The sequence below is a fragment of the Salmo salar genome, chromosome ssa11 (assembly GCF_905237065.1).
Source record: "Salmo salar chromosome ssa11, Ssal_v3.1, whole genome shotgun sequence".
NCBI classification, from domain to species: domain Eukaryota; kingdom Metazoa; phylum Chordata; class Actinopteri; order Salmoniformes; family Salmonidae; genus Salmo; species Salmo salar.
Window position 1 is genome coordinate 26913691 of NC_059452.1, and position 26158 is coordinate 26939848.

Consider the following 26158-nt stretch of genomic DNA (forward strand, 5'->3'; position numbering starts at 1 on the left):
AGAGATGAGTCTTCAATAAAGAGACCGAGTCTGCGTCTCTCACATGGATAGGCAGACCATTCCATAAAAATGGAGCTCTAGTATAGCCAGTTACAATTGTAACGGTTTAGCAGATTATAAAAAAAGATCAGTCTTTACATGGCTAAAAGAAAAGGAATATAACATATACTGTTTACAGGAAAGTCACTCTACATCCTTAGATGAAGTTGCGTGGTAAAAGGAATGGGGTGGTGAAATAATTTTCTGTCATGGACAAAGGAACTCAAAGGGTGTGATGATATTAATTAACAAAAATTTTGCTCTGAATGTGCAAATAGTCAGGAATGATTCGCAAGGAAGGTGGATCCTTTTGAATATGAAAGTGGACAAAAAAGAGACTTGGTTCATTAATCTATATGGTCCAAATCAGAATGATCCACACTTCTTCGAAAACACTTATACCAATTTATTGAACTTACAGGCAACAAATGATCTAATCATTATGGTAGGAGACTATAACACAGTGTTAAGTACCTCAATGGACCGTAAAGGTAATCACTCTACAAACTATCATCACCGTGCCCTTAATAACCTCTCTGGGCCAGTGGGACGCTTGCGTCCCACCTACTCAACAGCCAGTGGAATCCCGTGGCGCGTTATTCAAATACCTTAGAAATGCTATTACTTCAATTTCTCAAACATATGACTATTTTACAGCATTTTAAAGACAAGACTCTCGTTAATCTAACCACACTGTCCGATTTCAAAAAGGCTTTACAATGAAAGCAAAACATTAGATTATGTCAGCAGAGTACCCAGCCAGAAATAATCAGACACCCATTTTTCAAGCTAGCATATAATGTCACATAAACCCAAACCACAGCTAAATGCAGCACTAACCTTTGATGATCTTCATCAGATGACAATCATAGGACATTATGTTATACAATACATGCATGTTTTGTTCAATCAAGTTCATATTTATATCAAAAACCAGCTTTTTAAATTAGCATGTAACTAGCATGTGACTAGCATTCCCACCGAACACTTCCGGTGAATTTACTAAATTACTCACGATAAACGTTCACAAAAAACATAACAATTATTTTAAGAATTATAGATACAGAACTCCTTTATGCACTCGCTATGTCCGATTTTAAAATAGCTTTTCGGTGAAAGCACATTTTGCAATATTCTGAGTAGATAGCCCAGCCATCACAGACTCACCAAACTCCGATATACTATTAGAAAAGTTTGATTACCTTTGGTGTTCTTCGTCAGAATGCACTCCCAGGACTTCTACTTCAATAACAAATGTTGGTTTGGTCCCAAATAATCCATAGTTATATCCAAATAGCGGCGTTTTGTTCGTGCGTTCAAGACACTATCCGAAGGGTAAATAAGGGTGACGCGCCCGATGCGTTTCGTGACAAAAAAAATCTAAATATTCCATTACCGTACTTCGAAGCATGTCAACCGCTGTTTAAAATAAATTTTTATGCAATTTTTTTCTCGTAAAAAAGCGATAATATTCCGACCGGGAGTGGTTGTTTTCGTTCAAAGAGAGAGAAAGTAAACATGGTGTCAGCTCGGGCACGCGCCTCCAGTCTCATTGTCCTCAGATCGACCACTTACAAAATGCGCTAATGTTTTTCAGCCATGGCCTGCAAAGCCGACATTCAACTTTCTGGCGCCTTCTGAGAGCCTATGGGAGTGTTAGAAAATGTCACGTCATGCCAGAGATCCCCTGTTTTGGTTAGAGATGATCAAGAAGGCCATGAAATGGTCAGAGAGAGCGCTTCCTGTTTGGAATCTTCTCAGGTTTTGGCCTGCCAAATGAGTTCTGTTATACTCACAGACACCATTCAAACAGTTTTAGAAACATTAGGGTGTTTTCTATCCAAATCAAACAAGTATATGCATATTCTAGTTACTGGGCAGGAGTAGTAACCAGATTAAATCGGGTACGTTTTTTATCCGGCCGTGCAAATACTGCCCCCTATCCCCAACAGGTTAAGGAAATCACAAATATTATGGACACATTAGAAATAGTGGATATTTGGAGACTAGAAAACCCCGACCTAGTGAGATATACATGGAGGAGACTTAATCAAGCTAGTCGTCTTGACTACTTTCTTGTCTCTTTCTCTCTTGCATCAAAGGTTAAAAAAGTTTTAATAGGAGACAGAATGCGATCGGATCATCATCTCATTGGCATTCACATAACTCTTATAGATTTTCTACGTGGACGGGGATATTGGAAATTGAATCAAAGTTTACTGGAGGACAGCTTATTTTTAACTAAGACAAAATAATTTATAACTGAAGTTTTCCAGTATAATATACTTTTCCCAGTATAATATACTTATTGTTTGGGATACCTTTAAATGTACCTTCAGGAGTCATTCAATTCAATATTCATCAATAATAAAAAAGCAGTTTCTGGCTAAAGAGACAAGACTAACAAGGGAAGTCCATGAACTAATAGTACAGGTAGATAGCAATAAAAGCGATACTACAGAGATACAAAATAAGTTAGAGGAAAAACAAAACAAACTTGAGGAACTTATTCAAGAACGATCTAATGTAATCTATTACATAAGTAAAGCAAACTGGATGGAATATTGAGAAAAAATGCACAAAATTCTTCCTGAATCTCCAATACAGGAACGCTAACAGAAGAATTTGCAGAAATTCGTTACTGAAGACAGAGTCATCTATGATTCTCCGAATGATATTTTAAAAGAGGAAGCTAATTATTTTAGGCAGATGTTCTCTTTTCCATCTCATCCTTTCCCACTGAATGAAGATTATGGTAAAGAATTCCTTCCAAATAATATAAAAAATGAAAAATTAACAAATGTACAGAAAGATCAGTGCGAAGGCCAAATTACAGAGGAATAACTTTTTGAGGCTATTAAATCCTTTCAGTCTGGAAAAACCCCAGGGCTTGATGGCATACCGGTAGAGGTATATCAAGTATTTCTTGATATACTAAAAGCTCCATTGTTAGATTGTTTGAACTACTCCTATAGAAATGATATTCTATCAGGTACTCAGCAGGAAGGTCTGATTTCTCTATTATTAAAACAAGACCCAGATGGCAAATATAAAGATCCAGACTATCTAAAAAAACTGGAGGCCCCTTACACTTCAATGTTGTGATGCAAAAATACTAGCAAAATGCATAGCATTCAGAAATAAAAGGGTTTTACCTGGTATTGTTCATCCTGGTCAGACAGGTTTTTTACATGGACGATACATTGGAGATAATATACGACAACTACTAGAAATAATAGAACATCATTACATTTACATTTAAGTCATTTAGCAGATGCTCTTATCCAGAGCGACTTACAAATTGAAACATATAAGAAGCCAGGAATGGTATTTAGAGCGGCTTTTGAAAAGGCATTTGATAAAGTAAGACTGGATTTTATTTATAAATGCCTGGATTTTTTCAATTTCGGTAATTCTCTTGTAAAATGGGTAAAATAATGTATAGCAACCCTAGGTGTAAAATAGTAAACAACGGCTACTTCTCAGAGAGTTTTGAATTGTCAAGAGGAGTTAAACAAGGGTGTTCGCCGTCACCATATCTATTCGTTATGGCCATCGAAATGCTAGCTATTAAATTCAGATCCAAAAACAACATTAGAGGATTAGAAATCCAAGGCTTAAAAACAAAGGTGTCCATGTATGCCGGTGACTCAAGTTTTATATTAAGTCCGCAAGCTAGATCCCTGCAATGTCTCATTGAAGATCTAGATAACTTTTCTGTACTCTCTGGACTAAAACCTAATTATGATAAGTGTACAATATTACGTATTGGATCCTTAAAAAATACAACTTTTACATTACCCTGCAGTTTACCTATAAAATGGGCTGATGGTGAAGTAGACATACTCAGTATTCATATCACAAAAGATATAAATAAGCTCTCCACAATGAATTTCAATAGAAAACTTGTAAAAATAGACAAGATCCTGCAACCATGGAGAGGTCTATTTATGGAAAAATTGTCCTGATTAACTCCTTAGTCATATCTCAGTTTACTCACTTACTTATGGCGCTGCCTACTCCTGATGATTCGTTTTTCAAATCATATGAGCAAAAAATATTTTGCTTTATCTGGGATGCTAAACCAGACAAAATAAAACGTGCCTATCTATGTAATGAATATGAATTGGGTGGGTTGAGATTATTAAATATAAAAGCACTAGACCTCTCTCTAAAAGCTTCACTCATTCAAAAGTTTTATTTGAACCCTAAATGGTTCTCAAGTAGATTACTAAGAAAAGCTCATCCATTGTTTAAAAATGGCCTTTTTGCCTTTGTGCAGATTGCCATGTCTCATTTTCGATTAATTGAAAATTATACTTTTTTCAAAGTACCTCTCTTTTTCAATCAAGCATTGCAGAGCTGGCAACAATTTCAATTTCATCCCCCTGAAAAGATATGACAAATATTACAACAAATATTATGGCTGAACTCAAATGTGCTGGTTGATAAAATACCTGTATTTATGGGAAAGATGTTTGAAAAGGGTATTTTGTTCTTAAATGATATTGTAAATTGGAATGGTAGAGTTATGTCCTTCATAGAGTTATGAGAATTGTACGGAAAGGTCTGCTCAATCCAAGAGTACAACCAATTGATTACAGCGTTGCCCCAAAAATGGAGGAGGCGGGTGGCAGCAGGAGGAGGTAGGGAACTTGTCTGTCTGCCCAATATAAAGGATCAAAACTTGCGGCGGAATAAAAATAGCATAAATAGGAAAGTATACCAGTTTCATTTGAGGACCAGGATGTTGACAACTGTGCCATACAGATTGCAAAATAGTTGGGAAGAGATTTTGATGTACCGATTCCATGGTATGAGTTGATATATAAAACAATGCAAGATTCTAGACTTCATGCTTTTCAGCTAAAATGATTATATAGAATTCTTGCCACCAACAAAATGTTGAATTTTTGGGGCATAAAATCATCAAAGCTCTGCAGATTATGTTGTGAGGATACAGAATCAATAGACCATTTATTTTGGTATTGCCCTCAGGTAGCCTGTTTCTGGTCTCAGGTTCAGGAATGGCTGAAAATGCGAGACCCCTCCCACAGACCCCCCCCCAGGTAGAAAAATAAAAAATAAAATTAATTTCATTCCCCATTGATCTAAAATTGACCCTAGAAATAGTACTGTTAGGAGATCTGGAGAGACCGGGTCAGTCAATTACTAATATACTAATACTCTTAGTAAACGTATGTATCTTCAACTCGCAGTCTGTGGATTCTATTTGATTAGATAGATTGAAATTGTACGTTAAACATCACAGCATAGTTGAAAGATATGTGTTGCGTAGGAACTCAAAGTGGGTGGCCAGCAGAGATAGATGTAATGGGCTGATGGAAGCTGAGGGTTGGTATGTGGAATTGGAGACAAGTGGGAGTGGAGTTGCTGTGTGAGAGATAGAATGATGGTCAAAGATAAAAGGGGGAAAAAAAAGAAATGACACTAAGTGGCAGTGTTTTTACAACTAATGCCGGTTTGCCTGAGGCTGATGCCGTACAGGTGTTTGTACACATCCATATACACACACTCTCATTCAAATAAACACATAAAAGAACACACACATACATGTAATAGTGCCAGACATGCACACAAACATACAGTTGGCATTGCTGTTATGATTTTAGTTGTCCTTGATGTCATTTGTTTAAATACATTTTTTTTTTGCATTGTTGTTTGCTGTTTTCTTCTGTCTTCTCCTTTTTTCTCTTTAGTTCATTCTCTTGGTTGTTGGTGCATTGGGGGTTTCTTGGGGGTGGGGAATGAAATTAATTGTATTTTTTATTTTTCTTCCTGGGGGGGGACTGTGGGAGGGGTCTCAAATGGTTGAGGGACAGCTATTGGGTAACTGTGAGGGGATCTTGGAGGGGTCTGGTTCACGTTTTTTGGCCTGGTGGTAGATCGGTCAACATGCCCTTGAGCAGGGCATTGACCCTGGATGCTTCTGTGTGTCGCTCTGAATGGGGATTTGTTGGATGACTGGTATGGTGTAGTTGTTGAGCGGCTTCACTGCAAGTATATTGTATATTTCGAATATTCAATAAATTAAAAATTAAAAAATAAATAAAAAATGGAGCACTATAAGAGAAAGCCCTGCCTCCAGCTGTTTGCTTAGAAATTTTAGGGACAGTAAGGAGGCCTGCGTCTTGTGACCGTAGCGTAGGTGTAGGTATGTACGGCAGGACCAAATCGGAAAGATAGTTAGGAGCAAGCCCATGTAATTTGTTGGTTAGCAGTGAAAATGTGTTGGTTAGCAGTGAAACCTTGAAATCAGCCCTAGCCTTAACAGGAAGCAAGTATAGAGAGGCTAGCACTGGAGTAATATGATGAAATGTTTTGGTTCTAGTCAAGATTCTAGCAGCCGTGTTTAGCACTAACGGAAGTTTATTTAGTGCTTTATCCAGGCTTTATCCGGGTAGCCAGAAAGTAGAGCATTGCAGTAGTCTAACCTAGAAGTGACAAAAGCATGGATTAATTTTTCTGCATCATTTTTGGACAGAAAGTTTAAGATTTTTGCAATGTTACATAGATGGAAAAACATAGCATAGCACTGTTACACTGGCCTTAGAGTGCTTCGGCTATGAAAGCACTGTCTGGTCAAGCTATGAAAGAGGAGAGTCAGAGAGAAGAGTGTGCCTCAGTATCACTCATGAAAGGGCTTTAGATGTGGAGAGCAGGCTGTCACCCCCCTCCCTCCCCTAAATGGAAGGGAAAAGTAGAGGCCCTTTTAGCCAGAGCTCCAGAGCTCTATGCAGCTTCTGTCCTTTAAATTATGTTCACTGTTCATTTAAAGATTCTGCTCTAAGCTAACAACCATACTCAGTCTGTCTTGATTCATGTCTACTTGCATCAAGCTCACTGCAGGAGCCTTTCAACCTTTGACCCCTGGAGTAACATGCAGTGTATCATCATCAAGGGAAAGGGAACCCCCACAGCCGGCCCCTCAGTGGTAGTTAGTTCTGGTTTGTATCCCAAATGGCATCCTATTCCCTATATAGTGCACTACTTTTGACCAGTGCCATATGAGCTCTTGTCAAAGGTAGTGCACTACATAGGGAATAGTGTGCCGTTTGGGAAGCATCCCTGACCTCTTCCTGAAATGGAGAGGACACAGGACTGAGTTGCACACACCTCTCAGCCCCCACACTCAGACTGACAGACAGACAGCAACCGGGGAATCCCCTGGGTCCTGAAATAGTTAGTTTCATTTTGACAAGAGGCCCTACAGTTCCCCCTCAACCAGACTGAGGCCAGAGCCACATTTCACTACTACTGATCCTTTTGGATTCTGGATGCCTTTTGGACTCATGGTTCAAAGAGAATACTGACTTTGTTTTGACATTTAAATTATGATAATGTGGGTCAGAAACTAAATTAGCGATTGTGAGGGTTGAATCGGATGGTAACATTGTATGTTAAAAATTCAAAAAAGTTATCTCCAACTCATTTGAAGGTATAATTTATTTTGGCCTGTTTTTAGCAGAGAATATGGAATGGTCTTAGGCTAGTAAATCAGGGTACACAGGTGTCTGCTATACTCCGCTGTACTCAAGAGTTTTATTTTGCACAACAAACAGAACTGGGATGTCTCATCATTTGATTTAGACAACACAGAGCATATTCTCAACACTGAAAATCACCCTTATGGCCCCTATCACCTCCCCAATATATTTACAATAGCACAGCCTCAAGTCAAGCCCCTGAAGGTGTGAGCCTAGTCTTTCATTCATCATGACTTAAGAGAACATTTCACCAGTTTATCACAGTGATGTTTCTGTCTGTGTTTCCCTGTGCCTTCAGATCTCCCAGATAGGGAACCTCTCCCACCTGTCTGAGCTGCGCGTGTTGAACCTGGCTGGGAACTGCATCTCCAGGGTGGACAACCTGCAGGGCCTGGACTCACTGACCGAGATCAACCTGAGACACAACTGCATCTCCACTGTGGTGAGGGAGAGGAGAGGATTTTATTTTATAAGGATCCTCATTAGCCGAGGCCAATGGTGACAGCAAGTCTTACTTGGAAAAATATATGACAGACAAAATACTTTACAATTTACACTACTGTTCAAAAGTTTGGGGTCACTTAGAAATGTCCTTGTTTTCAATGAAAACATGCATGAAATTAGTTGCAAAATTAATAGGAAATATAGTCAAGACATTGACAAGGTTATAAATAATGATTTTTAACTGAAATAATAATTGTGTCCTTCAAACTTTGCTTTCGTCAAAGAATCCTCCATTTGCAGCAATTACAGCCTTGCAGACCTTTGGCATTCTAGTTGTCAATTTGTTGAGGTAATCTGAAGAGGTTTCACCCCATGCTTCCTGAAGCACCTCCCACAAGTTGGATTGGCTTGATGGGCACTTCTTACGTACCATACGGTCAAGCTGCTCCCACAACAGCTCAATAGGGTTGAGATCCAGTGACTGTGCTGGCCACTCCATTATAGACAGCTGACTGCTTCTTCCCTAAATAGTTATTGCATAGTTTGGAGCTGTGCTTTGGGTCATTGGCTCCAATTGTTGGCTCATTGGCTCCAATCCTGTTGGCTCCAATTAAGTGCCGTCCACAGGGTATGGCATGGCGTTGCAAAATGGAGTGATAGCCTTCGTTCTTCAAGATCCCTTTTACCCTGTTCAAATCTCCCACTTTACTACCACCAAAGCACCCCCCAGACCATCACATTGCCTCCACCATGCTTGACAGATGGTGTCAAGCACTCCTCCAGCATCTTTTCATTTTTTCTGCGTCTCACGAATGTTCTTCTTTGTGATCTGAACACCTCAAACTTAGATTCGTCTGTCCATAACACTTTTTTCCAATCTTCCTCTGTCCAGTGTCTGTGTTCTTTTGCCCATATTAATCTTTTATTTTTATTGGCCAGTCTGTAATATGGCTTTTTCTTTGCAACTCTGCCTAGAAGGCCAGCATCCCGGAGTCGCCTCTTCACTGTTGACGTTGAGACTGGTGTTTTGCGTGTACTATTTAATGAAGCTGCCAGTTGAGGCATCTGTTTCTCAAACTAGACACTACTTGTCCTCTTGCTCAGTTGTGCACCGGGGCCTCCCACTCCTCTTTCTATTCTGGTTAGAGCCAGTTTGCACTGTTCTGTGAAGGGAGTAGTACACAGATCTTCAGTTTCTTCACAGATTCTCCCATGGAATAGCCTTCATTTCTCAGAACAAGTATAGACTGATGAGTTTCAGAAGAAAGTGCTTTGTTTCTGGCCATTTTGAGCCTGTAATCAAACCCACAAATGCTGATGCTCCAGTAGTCTAAACTAGTCGAAAGAAGGACAGTTTTATTGCTTCTTTAATCAGAACAACAGTTTTCAGCTGTACTAACATAATTGCAAAATGTTTTTTTATGATCAATTAGCCTTTTAAAATGATAAACTTGGATTAGCTAACACAACGTGCCATTGGAACACAGGAGTGATGGTTGCTGATAATGGGCCTCTGTGCGCTATGTAGATATTTCATTAAAAAACGGCCATTTCCAACTACAATAGTAATTTACAACATTAACAATGTCTACACTGTATTTCTGATCAATTTAATGTTATTTTAATGGACAAAACATGTGCTTTTCTTTCAAAAACAAGGACCTTTCTAAGTGACACCAAACTTTTGAACGGTAGTGTACATATATTTAAAATCATTAATGTGTGTGTGTGTGTGTGCACGCACATCTATCAGTTACACATACATGTCAGTATATACACACAACATAGCATACATACTGAGAGCTGCTGGGTTTTGGGATCTGAGGGGCCACAGGCTGAGGTTGGTGGAGGGACTGCAGGCATGACATACTGAGGGGGCTACTGACTGACTGATGGTAGAGCAGAGCCCTGGCTGTTCTGAACTGAAGCAGCTGGATCGTGTCGAATCCTTTGGGCTCACACTAATGCACTGTGCAGATGTAATGGCTCAGGCCTATAGTGATTCAGATCTGTGCTATGATTGCAAACAGCTTGGCCCTTCTATCATCACAGTAATGGTTGAAGATGGTTCCCCCCACTCTGCAATATACTGTGCAAGAACAGTATGCTGCTGTGTTGCTAATGCTGGCAATTATAACAGATGCACACATCCAACTGTCGTGGTTTGATATATACACACTCATTGGCATACAGCTGATGGCTTAAGCTAGTCCCCAAGGTGTTGCCAGTGTCTGTCCCCCGACCTACTCACGCATTGAGATGTGTAGACAGATGATAATTTTCTTCTTAGATGATGATGTTAGCTGCAGATTCTTCTTTCATCTTGTTATCATCCTCCGCTGCTGGCACAAGCCTTTGCATGTTTTCCTTATTTTGATGTTTGTCTTGGTATCACATTTAGAAGTTTTTCTGTTTCATGTCTCACCAAGAAAAAACACAAAGTGAAGTAGCATACTTGTCCTCCTGTCATCTACGGTGGTTACCAAGGGGGAAATAGCTAGCTCATTAACCCCTCCTCTTGCTGACTCCAGTGGAAATGAAATAGGATATTTTTTAAACAGAAATTCCCTCCCCCCTACGTTTCTATAGTATAGTATTTCTGATCAACAGAGGAGCACAAACAGGCCTAAACAGGTCCTTTATTTGTATGCAAGTCTGACATATCCAAACCCTTCCCTCACTTGATATGTTGGAAAATTCGACAAGCTCTCACAGTCTCACTTCAGAATTAGACGTTCATTCATGTTTCTCAAACATCAAATTTCAAAGTGTTTAAGGTAAGTTTAGTTATTAACTCAGAATTTTTAAGGTTAGGGTTAAGTTTAGGCATTAACTCTGAAATCTTATGGTTAGGCATTAACTCCGAATGGTTAAGGCAGTGGTTCGCAACCCCCGGGCACGGGGATCAAAAATATATATATATATATATATATATATATATATATACACTACCGGTCCAAAGTTTTAGAACACCTACTCATTAAAGGATTTTTCTTTATTTTTACTATTTTCTACATTGTAGAATAATAGTGAAGACATCAAAACTATGAAATAGGTGTTAAACAAATCAACATACACTGCTCCAAAAAATTAAGGGAACACTAAAATAACACATCCTAGATCTGAATGAATGAAATAATCTTATTAAATACTTTTTTCTTTACATAGTTGAATGTGCTGACAACAAAATCACACAAAAATAATCAATGGAAATCCAATTTATCAACCCATGGAGGTCTGGATTTGGAGTCACACTCAAAATTAAAGTGGAAAACCACACTACAGTCTGATCCAACTTTGATGTAATGTCCTTAAAACAAGTCAAAATGAGGCTCAGTAGTGTGTGTGGCCTCCACGTGCCTGTATGACCTCCCTACAACGCCTGGGCATGCTCCTGATGAGGTGGCGGATGGTCTCCTGAGGGATCTTCTCCCAGACCTGGACTAAAGCATCCGCCAACTCCTGGACAGTCTGTGGTGCAACGTGGCGTTGGTGGATGGAGCGAGACATGATGTCCCAGATGTGCTCAATTGGATTCAGGTCTGGGGAACGGGCGGGCCAGTCCATAGCATCAATGCCTTCCTCTTGCAGGAACTGCTGACACACTCCAGCCACATGAGGTCTAGCATTGTCTTGCATTAGGAGGAACCCAGGGCCAACCGCACCAGCATATGGTCTCACAAGGGGTCTGAGGATCTCATCTCGGTACCTAATGGCAGTCAGGCTACCTCTGGCGAGCACATGGAGGGCTGTGCGGCCCCCCAAAGAAATGCCACCCCACATCATGACTGACCCACCGCCAAACCGGTCATGCTGGAGGATGTTGCAGGCAGCAGAACGTTCTCCACGGCGTCTCCAGACTCTGTCACGTCTGTCACGTGCTCAGTGTGAACCTGCTTTCATCTGTGAAGAGCACAGGGAGGGCGCCAGTGGCAAATTTGCCAATCTTGGTGTTCTCTGGCAAATGCCAAACGTCCTGCATGGTGTTGGGCTGTAAGCACAACCCCCACCTGTGGACGTTGGGCCCTCATACCACCCTCATGGAGTCTGTTTCTGACCATTTGAGCAGACACATGCACATTTGTGGCCTGCTGGAGGTCATTTTGCAGGGCTCTGGCAGTGCTCCTCCTGCTCCTCCTTGCACAAAGGCGGAGGTAGCGGTCCTGCTGCTGGGTTGTTGCCCTCCTACGGCCTCCTCCACGTCTCCTGATGTACTGGCCTGTCTCCTGGTAGCGCCTCCATGCTCTGGACACTATGCTGACAGACACAGCAAACCTTCTTGCCACAGCTCGCATTGATGTGCCATCCTGGATGAGCTGCACTACCTGAGCCACTTGTGTGGGTTGTAGACTCCGTCTCATGCTACCACTAGAGTGAAAGCACCGCCAGCATTCAAAAGTGACCAAAACATCAGCCAGGAAGCATAGGAACTGAGAAGTGGTCTGTGGTCACCACCTGCAGAACCACTCCTTTATTGGGGGTGTCTTGCTAATTGGCTATAATTTCCACCTGTTGTCTATTCCATTTGCACAACAGCATGTGAAAGGTGTTGTCCATCAGTGTTGCTTCCTAAGTGAACAGTTTGATTTCACAGAAGTGTGATTGACTTGGAGTTACATTGTGTCGTTTAAGTGTTCCCTTCATTTTTTTGAGCAGTGTATATTTTATATTTGAGATTCTTCAAATAGCCACCCTTTGCCTTGTTGACAGCTTTTCACACTATTGGTATTCTCTCAACCAGCTTCACCTGGAATGCTTTTCCAACAGTCTTGAAGGAGTTCCCACATATGCTGAGCACTTGGGGGGGGGGCAGAGTGAATTTTTGGGGGGATTAATGTTTATATCTTTGGATTTGAACATGCAACCTACTTTTGTACCTGAAGCAGATGTTTACTCCCATCTCCCATCCCTGTCCACAACGCCCTAGCAAAACTGAAACCTTCTTGAATGTAACAGAGCTCATGGTTGCCTCTAGTGGCCGGTTTCTATATCATCTCCTGACATCCTCAGACATGGATGGACGTCTAATCCTGACTTGTATCACGTGACCAGGCTGGAAAAATGAAAAATAAAACCAGAAATGTCACATCTTATCAACTACGGCTTCTGTTTACTCACTTAGAAGTTTTGCTGAAATTACTTTTAATAATCAGATATAATGTTTTATTGGCCTTACTGGAGGGTAGAGAAAAAATTCTACCCTTCAGCATTTTTCTCAAGGCTCTTTCATTATCCGGATTGCAGGCGCAAACAAAACACAGATACTTTCAGGTGTCTTAAAATGTTTTCCTTTTCATTATAGTGAGGAATAGAGTGGATTTTTGGAAAGGACTTGAAGGGAAAGACAAATACATTGAAGTGCACTTTTCCAAACAGGTTTAAACCTACACTTGAACATTGGGCTCAGTTACATGGAAGGCCAGTATTTTAGACATACTGTATGTATAACCCTTTGGGTACTGTGCATAAAGTACATGTCTGAAACGTTTGTTTACCCTAGAAAACCATCCTAAATGACACCTAAAATGGAACAGTTTGGAGATGATGGTAACAGAGTCTCTCTCTCTCTCTCTCTCTCTCTCTCTCTCTCTCTCTCTCTCTCTCTCTCTCTCTCTCTCTCACACACACACACACACGTTTTTTTGCGCTTCTCTTTGTAGTGTTGTTGCGTGCAGCAGAGACAGAGGTTATGAGAGGCTGTGTTGGCACAATAATGGTTGTAGTGGAGCTCCTCAGTGTGTGAGAAAATCAAACACATGCAAGCTGTCAGCTGTCAGCATAGCTGGGGTGGAGCTGAGCTGTAGAGGTGAGGCCCAGGACACGCAGGAGAGAGACAGACACCAGGTTCAGACACAACTCCTAGTCTCTGGGACCCTGCTGTTAGAAGATGAGATAGACAGCGGTGGATAGACAGTGAGCTTTTTTTATGCACCACATCAGCCCAGTGATGACATCACTCTGTCTGAGACTCTGTGTCTAAATTTAGACTCAGCCACGGTCGGAGCTGGAAGTGCTGTTACACTGACGGAGAAGCAGAGGTGAATATTTAGTCTGGTGTATGTGTGGTAGACTATGTGCTCATACTGTGGTATGAATTGCATTTTCAGCATGCAGAAATGTATGTTATAAGGAGCAGCGTTCTCCTCAAAGCCTACTATGTGACACTGTGAGTGGGAGTGCACAGTCATCTAATGTGTTTATTTCAGGAGCAGAGCGTTCCTGTCACTATGGGGATGCAGCAGCAGACAGTACTGTTAATGTGTGTACTCAAGTAGCAGTAGAGAAATGTTCCTATAAAAGCAGTGTTACAAATGGCAGAGATTACAGCCTCCCTCGCACCTGTCTCTGCAGCCGTCTTCGACCTGGCCAAGGCTTTCGACTCTGTCAATCACCGTATTCTTATCGGCAGACTCAACAGCCTTGGTTTCTCAAATGACTGCCTCGCCTGGTTCACTAACTACTTCTCAGATAGAGTTCATTGTGTCAAATCGGAGGGCCTGTTGTCCGGACCTCTGGCAGTCTCTATGGGGGTGCCACAGGATTCAATTCTCGGGCAGACTCTTTTCTCTGTATATATCAATGATGTCGCTCTTGCTACAGGTGATTCTTTGAGCTACCTCTACGCAAACGACACCATTCTGTATACATCTGGCCCTTCTTTGGACACTGTGTTAACAAACCTCCAAACGAGCTACAATGCCATACAACATTCCTTCCGTGGCCTCCAACTGCTCTTAAACGCTAGTAAAACTAAGTGCATGCTCTTCAACCGATTGCTGCCCACACCCTCCTGCCCGCCTAGCATCACTACTCTGGACGGTTCTGACTTAGAGTATGTGGACAACTATAAATACCTAGGTGTCTGGCTAGACTGTAAACTCTCCTTCCAGACTCATATTAAGCATCTCCAATCCAAAATTAAATCTAGAATCGGCGTCCTATTTTGCAACAAAGCCTCCTTTATTCATGCTGCCAAACATACCCTCGTAAAACTGATTATCCTGCCGATCCTTGACTTCGGCGATGTCATTTACAAAATAGCCTCCATCACTCTACTCAGCAAATTGGATGCAGTCTATCACAGGGCCATCCGTTATGTCACCAAAGCCCCATATACTACCCACCATTGTGACCTGTATGCTCTCGTTGGCTGGTCCTCGCTACATATTCGTCACCAAACCCACTGGCTCCAGGTCATCTATAAGTCTTTGCTAGGTAAAGCTCAGCCTTATCTCAGCTCACTGGTCACCATAGCAACACCCACCCGTAGCACGCACTCCAGCAAGTATATTTCACTGGTCATCCCCAAAGCCAACACCTCCTTTGGTCGTCTTTCCTTCCAGTTCACTGCTGCCAATGACTGGAACGAATTGCAAAAATCACTGAAGTTAGAGACTTATATCTCCCTTACTAACTTCAAGCATCGGCTGTCAGAGCAGCTAACCGATCGCTGCAGCTGTACACAGCCAATCTGTAAATAGCCCATCCAACCAACTACCTACCTCATCCCCATATTTAAAAATAAAATAAAAACATTTTCTGCTCTTTTGCACACCAGTATTTCTACTTGCACATCATTATCTGCACATCTATCACTCCAGTGTTAATTGCTAAATTGTAATTACTTCGCCACTATGGCTTATTTATTGCTTTACCTCCTTACTTCATTTGCACACACTGTATACAGATTTTCTATTGTGTTATTGACTGTACGTTTGTTTATCCCATGTGTAACTCTGTGTGTTGTTTTTTGTCACACTGCTTTGCTTTATCTTGACCAGGTCGCAGTTGTAAATGAGAACTTGTTCTCAACTGGCCTACCTGGTTAAATAAAGGTGAAATAAAATAAATAAATACCAAATAATTCTACACACAATACCCCATAATGACAAAGCCAAAACAGGTTTTTAGAAATGTTTGCAAATTTAGTAAAAATAAAAAAACAGAAATAGCTTATTTACATAAGTATTTAGACCCTTTGCTATGAGACTCGAAATTCAGCTCAGGTGCATCCTGTTTCCATTGATCATCCTTGAGATGTTTCTACAACTTGATTGGAGTCCACCTGTGGTAAATTCAACTGATTGGACATGATTTGGAAAGGCACACACCTGTCTATATAAGGTCCCACAGTTGACAGTGCATGTCAGAGCAAAAACCAAGCCATGAGGTCGAAGGAATTGTCTGTAGAGCTCCGAGAAAAGATTTTGTCGAGGCACAGATCTGGGGAAGGGTAACAAAAAATGTCTGCAGCATTGAAGGTCCCCAAGAACACAGTGACCTCCATCATTCTTAAATGGAAGTAGTTTGGAACCACCAAGACTCTTCCTAGAGCTGGCCGCCTGGCCAAACTGAGCAATCGGGGGAGAAGGACCTTGGTCAAGGAGGTGACCAAGAACCATATGGTGACTCTAACAGAGCCCCAAGAGTTCCTCTGTGGAGATGCGAGAACTTTCCAGAAGGACAACCATCTCTGCAGCACACCACCAATCAGGCATTTACGGAAGAGTGACCAGATAGAAGCCACTCCTCAGTAAAAGGCACATGACAGCTCTCTTGGAGTTTGCCAAAAGGCACCTAAAGGACTCAGACCATGAGAAACAAGATTGAACTCTTTGGCCTGAATGCCAAGCGTCACGTCTGGAAGAAACCTGGCACCATCCCTACGGTGAAGCATGCGGCAGGGACTGGGAGACTAGTCAGGATCGAGGGAAAGATGAACGGAGCAAAGTACAGAGAGATCCAAGACAATGCAGGAGTAGCTTTGGGACACGTCTCTGAATGTCCTTTGAGTGGCCCAGCCGGAGCCCAGACTTAAACCTGATCGAACATCTCTGGAGAGACCTGAAAATAGCTGTGCAGCGACGCTCCCCATACAACCTGACAGAGCTTGAGAGGATCTGCAGAGAAGAATGGGAGAAACTCCCCAAATACAGGTGTGCCAAGCTTGTAGCGTCATACCCCAAAATACTTGAGGCTTTAATTGCTGCCAAATGTGATTCAACAAAGTACTGAGTAAAGGGTCTGAATACTTATGTAAATGTGATATGTTTTTTATTTTTAATACATTTGCAAAAATGTCTAAAAGACAGTTTTTGCTTTGTCATTATGGGTTATTGTGTGTAGATTGATTAGGGGAAAATAACACTTTAATACATTTTAGAATAAGCTGTAACATAACAAAATGTGGAAAAAGTCAGCACTGTAGCTGAGCAGGATGGTGCAGCAACAGGAGGCCATACGGGGGACAAGGAGAGTTTTGTTCTATTCTGTGCCTGGCCCTGTTTAGTTTGTTTTGTTTCATCCTCATTAGCTGCAGCTTTAGAAGCCTTCTCCTGCATTTGCCGTTAATCTTTTTCCAAGGGAAAACATGCATTTTGATAATGATTTTGCGTCTTAGAGCCCAGGGGGTATGAACATAACGTAAACAAAAGGAATATGAGTATCAGACTTTTCTTTTAATTATATTAATGTTTAAGTCAATCGGACCCCATGAAAGCTTTGCCCTTCATATGTGGTAGCAGAGTGGAATGAGAGTTTAAGGGATGTTGATGTCTGTCCTTTATTATTGTGACTTTAATGTTTCCCTTGGATGTTAATGCGGTGTCTATCTCATGGGCTTCTAATGTACTTTACTATCTGGGTCATATGCTTACAGCATGAGCTATTCATAAGTAATATTGATCTATGAGCACTCAGCTGCCTTAACATACTAGACAAATTATTTTATGACTAATTCAGTAGTGTATATTATTTATAGTATATTATACATTTTGTAGTAAATTCAGATCAAGAATCCATTTATTTTATTGGTGTGGTCAGTACTAGTTTTGTCTGTTTATTGCACCAGGCACACATTTGAATCTAACATGCACTATTAATGTTCTCTTTTTTCTAAGCTGTGCCCTTGGATTTGGGTCAGTGTTCTGGTTACAGGCAGCTAGCCCGACATTTAGCTGTTGGGTTGCTACTAGTGATGGTGAAGGAAATCATTGTGTTAGGGGATTTCAATACTGATGTCTGCAAAAAGGATAGACCAACCCACAATGTATTTATGCACTTCTGTAGATCACTTGCTCTGACCCAAATGATAAAAGATCCCACCAGGGTATGTGAAACAGTGCAAAGTATGATTGACTTAATATTGGTGTCTGATAAATCCAAAATATTGCAGAGTGGAGTAATAGTCAATGGAATCAGTGATCATGTTATTACATTTTGCACAAGCAGGATTTTTAAAGATATATTTAAGTGTCACAAAACTGTTAGAATCAGCAGTTGCGGTTCTAGACCATTTCAACTGGGGGGGCCAAGCTGGGGCCAGTTGTACTGTTAGAGGGGCCAGTTACATTAGAAGTTATTGTTGTCATATCGTAAAAATTATTTCATACTCCACATTTAGGGGGGCCACAAGGGGGTCCAAAATTGTTGTCACAGGGGCACTGCCCTGTAAAAATCTTTGGAAATCATTTAAGGAACTAGGCTGTAGTAGTACTACCAAAAACAAGCTAAACAGTATTGGACTGAACATCAGGGGGGAGATGGTATATGTATAAGCAGAGGTTGCCAATTAATTTGTCACGCTGGTGTAAAGGATTTGGAGAAAGGCGCAGGACTACATCATCTGGGTTTCTAATACACCCAAAACAAACATGTATACAAAACACTGGGATGTACCCAAACAAAAGAGCGAGGGTAAACCTCATAGAACGACACGGGGTGAGACCTGTAATACACAATGCACAAAACACGCAGCACAGGCTGAGACAACGCATAGGTACTCACACGACCAACGGATATAGGAACAATAATCAACAGCCTAATGGGGAAACAAAGGGCACATTTATACAAACACAATCAGTGAGGAATTGGAACCAGGTGTACGTAATGACACAGTTCAGTACAGCCTAGAAGGACGTCGACCTCCGGAACTGGTGAACAGAATGAGCAGCAGTACCGGGGGGATCCGTGACATAAATCAACTCTTTTTTTTTTACTTCTGTTGCCAGCAAGCTAGTTAGCAAGCTGCCAACCAGTTTGTATGGAAACGACCAAGTCAAGAAGTATTAGTCCGAGTTATGGGTTCAGCCAAACTCTTTTTCTTTTGCAAAGGTAGCAACAGACAAAATAGCCAGTATACTAGCAGAGCTTAAATGCTCCAAAGCCACAGGCCTGGATAATATTCCTGCAAGGCTTCTTAGAGATTCTGCTGAGCAAATTGCCCCTTATATTACGCATATCGTTAATCTCTCTCTTGAACAAGGCATCTTTCGCAGGGACATGAAACAAGCTAAAGTTATACCTCTGTATAAGAAGGGGATAAAGTCTGACCCTGAGAATTATAGGCCTGTATCTATCCTTAGTATAACACCAAATATCCTGGAGAGAGTTGTACTGTACATGAGCAAATTTATGAATATGTCAAGAAACAGTCTAATGTATGATTTTCAGTCGGGTTTTATAAGAACATACTCCACTGATTCATGTCTACTTTACTTGACTGACTTCATCAGGAAAGAGATTGATGAGGGAAATCTGTGTGGAATGGTACTGCTTGACCTACAGAAGGACTTTGATTCAGTTAACCACTGTCTCCTAATCTCCAAACTGGAGGCACTGGGGTTAAGCAGTATCCCTCTAGACTGGGTAAAGTCCTATTTGTCAGGTAGGGAGCAAGTAGTAGAGGTTAATGGTTCACTGTCTCAGGCAAAACCAATGAGTTGTGGCGTTCCGCAGGGGAGCGTGCTTGGGCCTCTACTGTTTTTACTGTATATAAACGATATGAAAGATGCTTCTTCTTGCCGTATTTTCCTTTATGCGGATGACTCTACACTTCTGTTGTCTCACAAAAGTAAAACAATGTTGGAGAGCATACTTAGCACAGCTCTTATTAGCATTAGCAAATGGCTTGGCGATAATAAGCTATCTCTGCACTTAGGTAAAACTGAGGCAATTATTTTTGGGTCCAGACCGAAATTGTGTAGGTCCTCTGAAATCAGAGTGGAGTTAGGGGGTAAGGTCCTGACTATTAAAACCTCTGTTAGCTACCTGGGATGGGAGCTTGGGAGGTGTGAGCATGGCCACTAAAGTGCTAGGGAAGGTTAATGCCAAGACTAAGTTTTTGGCTAGAAAGTCCATGATAAGGACTCCATGAGAGTGCTAGACACTGTCCTCATTCAATGCAGTTTTGACTATGCGAGTACTTCCTGGTTTGGGGGCTTGTCTAAGCTAATGAAGGGGAAGCTCCAGATAGCCCACAATATGCTGATCAGGGTAGTATTGAAGGTGAGTCCACATACTCACATAGGCAGGAGCTGCATTCAGGAACTCAACTGTCTGCCTGTTGAGGCTAAGGTGTCCCAGATTAGACTAGGTTTGGTTTACAGGAGTATTTATGGTTCTGCACCCAGATATCTAAATTATTACTTTTCCCATGTTAGGGATGCACACAATCACAGCACCAGATCAGGTGTTGCTAATGTGTGCTTATACAGGTTCAGGAGTAATGCTGGGAAAGGTACTTTCTTGTATACTAGAGCCTCAGAGTGGAATGAGTTGTCTCTGCCCATAAAACAAGGTCCTCTCTGGGCAGCTTTAAAAATAAAGTAAAAAACTGTTTGATGTCGTCTGTGCCCAGTTACGTTGTAACTGCAATGATGAGATGGATGTTATTCTTCTATGTTTTTATGTTTTATTATCTTGCTGTCATACTGTGTTCAACCGTGTTCGATCTTTCCTAGCCATCTTGTTTCAAGAGGACCACAATGAAAATAAGTCCCAGACTTTGTGTGTTATCCTCCATGATTTTACTCATGTGCATGTGTGGGTTTTTCAAGTTTTGTGTGTACTTGTTTTTTAAATGGTCGAATTAATAAACTAAACTAAATGGCCAAACCCCAGAGATCTGATTCATATAACAGAGAGCATGGATATGGCTTTAGAGGTCAGCATGGCCATTACACAGTAAATGTTGTGCTCTAGTCTAGTGGCTGACCAGTTGGCCCTCGGCATAGTGAGAGCTGTAGTAGACGACCAGGTGTAGTAGACTGATCAGAGGGAATCCACCATAACTGGGCATCACGTCTTTAACCCACACAGATGAAAGAAGTGCCTCTGTTAGGCTAATGTGGCAGTTGGGCGTTAGGGTTGTTAGAATGGGGGGATAGGGGTGAGCTTGTGAGCTTGTGTGGATGAGTATTGTGGTAGTGTAGTGGGAGTTTATGTGGATGAGTATTGTGGTAGTGTAGAGGGAGTTTATGTGGATGAGTATTGTAGTAGTGTAGAGGGAGTTTATGTGGATGAGTATTGTGGTAGTGTAGAGGGAGTTTATGTGGATGAGTATTGTGGTAGTGTAGAGGGAGTTTATGTGAATGGTTGCTAGGTTAAGCTCTTGTTGTCTGAGGAATGGCAGAGATACAGGCAGTGCTGGTGGAGGCTGTACAGTAGCTGTATGTGAGGTATTGTGTGTCTGCAGTATGGGCTGACAGCGCTTTAAGTCCCTCCTGGCAGTGTCCACACACACGCACACACACACGCATCCCAGCACAGATCATTCATCCTCAGAGAAACACTACAGCAGTGTAGAAGGCTTCTAAAGTTGCAGCTAATGAGGTTGCCCTGCCCTTCTGCGAGGCTGAACACGTCATCCCCACTGCCATCCCCCTGTCCTACTCTCCTGTAGCTGGCTGTTACATTGCCTGTGTCTCTGTGTCCTCATCAGTCAGCCAGCCTGCTGGGCCTCCTCACATCCTCCCATCCTCCCCCAGACTCCCACCTCCATTGATCCTGAAACAGCCTGATGATGAAACAGATTCCATGACAATGGCACCACTGGAGACTTTAATCTATTCCTGTTGAATTCATAATTTGCCCATATCGCTGTCGCCTTCCCTTTGTTCTTCTGCTGCTGCTGGGCAGTGTCTCTGTGTGTGTCTCTGTGTGTGTCTCTGTGTGTGTCTCTGTGTGTTTCTGTGTGCCAGTAGCCCCCTCTTTCTCTCTCTTTCTCACTCTCTTCTATAAGCAGAGTGAGTGAGCGAGTTCCTGCAGCAGGGGATCTCTGCATTAGCGCACTCTCCTCTTCTCTCCCTCCCCTTCTCCTTGCTCTGCCCCTCCCCTCCCTGTGCAGCCGCGGCAGTGTGCCTGCGCGCGCAGGGCGGATGGGGCTGTATGCCGGAGCTGGGAGCTGCAAGGTGACTGAGGGAATGGAGAGGGATGGGAAGGTCTGAGCCGCCGCTACCACAACGCAAGCCCCTCTAGAGCACCCTCTCCTCTCTTCATCCCCCACTTTCTCTCCCTCTCTTTGTCTAGACAGAGGTGGACCAGCTGCCCTGCCTCCAGCGCCTCTTTCTCAGCTGCAACAGCATCACCAGGTAAGATCTGCTGCTACTGCTGCTAATGCTTAACCCCCTCCTCTCCAGAGAGCTCAGTGCTGGCAGGTTCCCCTCCCTGGCAGCCCCCTTTAGCTCAGGGCTAGGCCTGGCCTCTGCTGCAGAGGATGACCCATACTGCCTGGTCTCTCTCTCTCTGAGCACACACTGAATGACTGCTGAGGTGGGCAGTCTCTCCCTACCCCAGTGACTAACAAACTACTGTACTGCTGGGCTGCTAAGAGATGGTGTGTCGGCATGTCTCATGAACGGAAAGTCTGTTTTGTTACTGTAGAGAGAGTTTTCAAACCCCTGTTCTTTTTTCCTTGTGTGGTTTGTGGCTTTGCCTTTTGCCTCCCTTAGCCTTATATAAATAGTGGAGTTGTCATTGAGTTCAGTCAGGAGGACAGAGGCTGAATGCTGAAGTAGCACTGTCTCTGCCTGTGAAAACGGTCCTGTGAAATCCTGATTAATAAGACAGTGTTGCCAGTCCAGAGGGCCACAGTTGACTCCTGATGTGATTAATTTCTCATGGCAGCTCTAGCTAGCCCACTCTGTTTTAGGCAGTAAATAAATCATTTAAAGCCTGCCTTGCCCAAACATAAAGCTTATATAAATCAATAATGATGGCAAAATACAACATCTAGTCTTATCTGGCTTGCATTTGATCCTCTGTCAGAGCCTTTTGATTTAAATCGTCTGAGAAATGTAGGCTACTATTATCATCGCACAGTGAAGTCCTGGTGGATAACACGTGCCTTTATTTGACGTCTGTATAGCTGTAGCTGAGGAAGCCATCCCAGGCTCAGCAAAGCCTTTGGTTGAAGCGATCATTATCACAAATTAGGCCAATCAGAAGTTCTCTCTGCAAACAGTGCCAAGAACACTATTTATATTCACATGGTGAACCAACTGTACTGTTTACATTACATTTCCATATTTGTCATTGAGCAGATGTTCTTATTCAGAGTGATTTACAGGAGCAATTGGGATTAGGTGTCTTGCTCAAAGGGACATCGACCGATTATTTTCACCAAGTCAGCTCTGGGATTTGAACCAGCGACCATTCGTTCACTGGCCCAACGCTCCTAACCGCTTCTTCACCTGCCACCCTAGTTAGCCTAGTTATTCTCTTCCCATCTAAAACTCTGTTCACCCAGCCCCAGGCCATGTCTGTTGTTTTCAATGCCCTCTTCCACTGCCAGCCCCAGGCCCAATTAGCACGTTTCCATGTTTTATTTTTGTTGAGTTCTGGGCCCTGGGTATTCAAAAAAGGTCTTAGGGTAGGAGAGCTAATATTGGTTCCATTTTGCCATAATAAGATTATATGGACTAGGGGGACCTGATCCTAGATCAGCATTCCTAATCTGAGACGCTTTGTGAATACGGGCCCTGTTCCCTGGTGGTATTGTCGACCTATGGATTATAAGGTTAATTCAACAAAAATGGAGGTTGGGGGAGCTTTTCTAAGTGAATTACTCATTATATTAACATATAGCTGCATCAGTGCCTGGTATGGCAACAGCTCATTATCCGACCGTAAGGTACAGCCCAATACATCACTGGGGCCAAGCTTCCTGCCATCCAGGACACACATACACACATATATATATATATATATATATTAAATGTCAGGAATTGTGAAAAACTGAGCTTAAATGTATATGGCTAAGGTGTATGTAAACTTCTGACTTCAATTTAATCCTAGTAAAAATTCCCTTTCTTAGGTCAGTTAGGATCACCACTTTATTCACCACTCCAATACCTTGACTTTGTTGTCCTTAAGCCATTTTGCCTCAACTTTGGAAGTATGCTTGGGGTCATTTTCCATTTGGAAGACCCATTTGCGACCAAGCTTTAACTTCCTGACTGATGTCTTGAGATGTTGCTTCAATATATCCACATAATTTTCCTTCCTCATGATGCCATCTATTTTGTGAAGTGCACCAGTCCCTCCTGCAGCAACGCACCCCCACAACATGATGCTGCCAATCCCGTGCTTCACGGTTGGGATGGTGTTCTTCGGCTTGCAAGCCTCCCACTATTTCCTCCAAACATAACGATGATCATTATGGCCAAACAGTTCTATTTTTGTTTCATGAGACCAGAGGACATTTCTCCAAAATGTACGATCTTTGTCCCCATGTGCAGTTGCAAACCGTAGTCTGGCTTTTTTATGGCGGTTTTGGAACAGTGGCTTCTCCCTTGCTGAGTGGATGTCGATATAGGACTCGTTTTATTGTGGATATAGATACTTTTGTACCTGTTTCCTCCAGCATCTTCACAAGGTCCTTTGCTGTTGTTCTGGGATTGATTTGCACTTTTCGCACCAAAGTACGTTCATCTCATGGGGACAGAACGCGTCTCCTTCCTGAGCGGTATGACGGCTGCGTGGTCCCATGGTGTTTATACTTACATACTATTGTTTGTACAGATGCACGTGGTACCTTCAGGCGTTTGGAAATTGCTCCCAAGGATGAAACAGACTTGTGGAGGTCTACCATTTTTTTCTGAGGTCTTGGCTGATTTCTTTAGATTTTCCCATGATGTCAAGCAAAGAGGCACTGCGTTTGAAGGTAGGCCTTGAAATACATCCACAGGTACACCTCCAATTGACTCAAGTGATGTCAATTAGCCTATCAGAAGCTTCTAAAGCCATGACATCATTTTCTGGAATTTTCCAAGCTGTTTAAAGGCACTGTCAACTTAGTGTATGTAAACTTCTGACCCACTGGAATTGTGATACATTGAATTATAAGTGAAATAATCTGTCTGTAAACAATTGTTGGAAAAATGACTTGTGTCATGCACAAAGTAGATGTACTAACCGACTTGCCAAAACTATAGTTTGTTAACAAGAAATTTGTGGAGTGGTTGAAAAACGAGTTTTAATGACTCCAACCTAAATGTATGTAAACTTCCGACTTCAACTGTATATACACTACCGTTCAAAAGTTTGGGGTCACTTAGAAATGTCCTTGTTTTTGAAAGAGAAGCAAATTTTTTGTCCATTAAAATAACATCTAATTGATCAGAAATACAGTGTAGACATTGTTAATGTTCTAAACGACTATTGTAGCTGGAAACGGTCAGATTTTTTATGGAATATCTACATAGGCGTACAGAGGCCCATTGTCAGCAAACATCACTCCTGTGTTCTAATGGCACGTTATTTTAGCTAATCCAAGTTTATCGTTTTAAAAGTCTAATTGATCATTAGAAAACCCTTTTGCAATTATGTTAGCACAGCTAAAAACTTCTGTGCTAATTAAAGAAGCAATAAAACTTGCCTTTAGACTAGTTGAGTATCTGGAGCATCAGCATTTGTTGGTTCGATTACAGGCTCAAAATGGCCAGAAACAAAGCACTTTCTTCTGAAACTCGTCAGTCTATTCTTGTTCTGAGAAATGAAGGCTATTCCATGCGAGAAATTGCCAAGAAACTGAAGATCTCGTACAACACTGTGTACTACTCCCTTCACATTACAGCGCAAACTGTCTCTAACCAGAATAGAAATAGGAGTGGGAGGCCCCAGTGCACAACTGAGCAAGAGGAAAAGTACATTAGAGTGTCTAGTTTGAGAAACAGACACCTCACAAGTCCTCAACTGGCAGCTTCATTAAATAGTACCCGCAAAACACCAGTCTCAACGTCAACAGTGAAGAGGTGACTCCGGGAGGCTGGCCTTCTAGGCAGAGTTCCTCTGTCCAGTGTCTGTGTTCTTTTGCCCATCTTAATCTTTTATATTTATTGGCCAGTCTGAGATATGGCGTTTTCTTTGCAACTCTGCCTAGAAAGGCC

The 26158-nt window shown here is 42.0% G+C and overlaps 1 protein-coding gene across 4 annotated transcripts in view; it reads left to right on the plus strand.

Moving 5' to 3' along the window:
- The window catches only part of LOC106562345 (leucine-rich repeat-containing protein 49), a 56987-nt gene that overhangs the window by 8015 nt on the left and 22814 nt on the right, over positions 1 to 26158 (plus strand). For all 4 annotated transcript variants that reach the window (XR_006757539.1, XR_006757540.1, XM_045689289.1 and 1 more), the window contains 2 exons: positions 7846 to 7989; positions 22299 to 22360. Coding sequence is in view for 2 of the 4 variants with exons in the window: in XM_045689289.1 (XP_045545245.1) it covers positions 7846 to 7989; positions 22299 to 22360 (206 nt within the window). In the remaining 2 variants the exon portion in view is untranslated. The remainder of the gene's footprint in view (positions 1 to 7845; positions 7990 to 22298; positions 22361 to 26158) is intronic.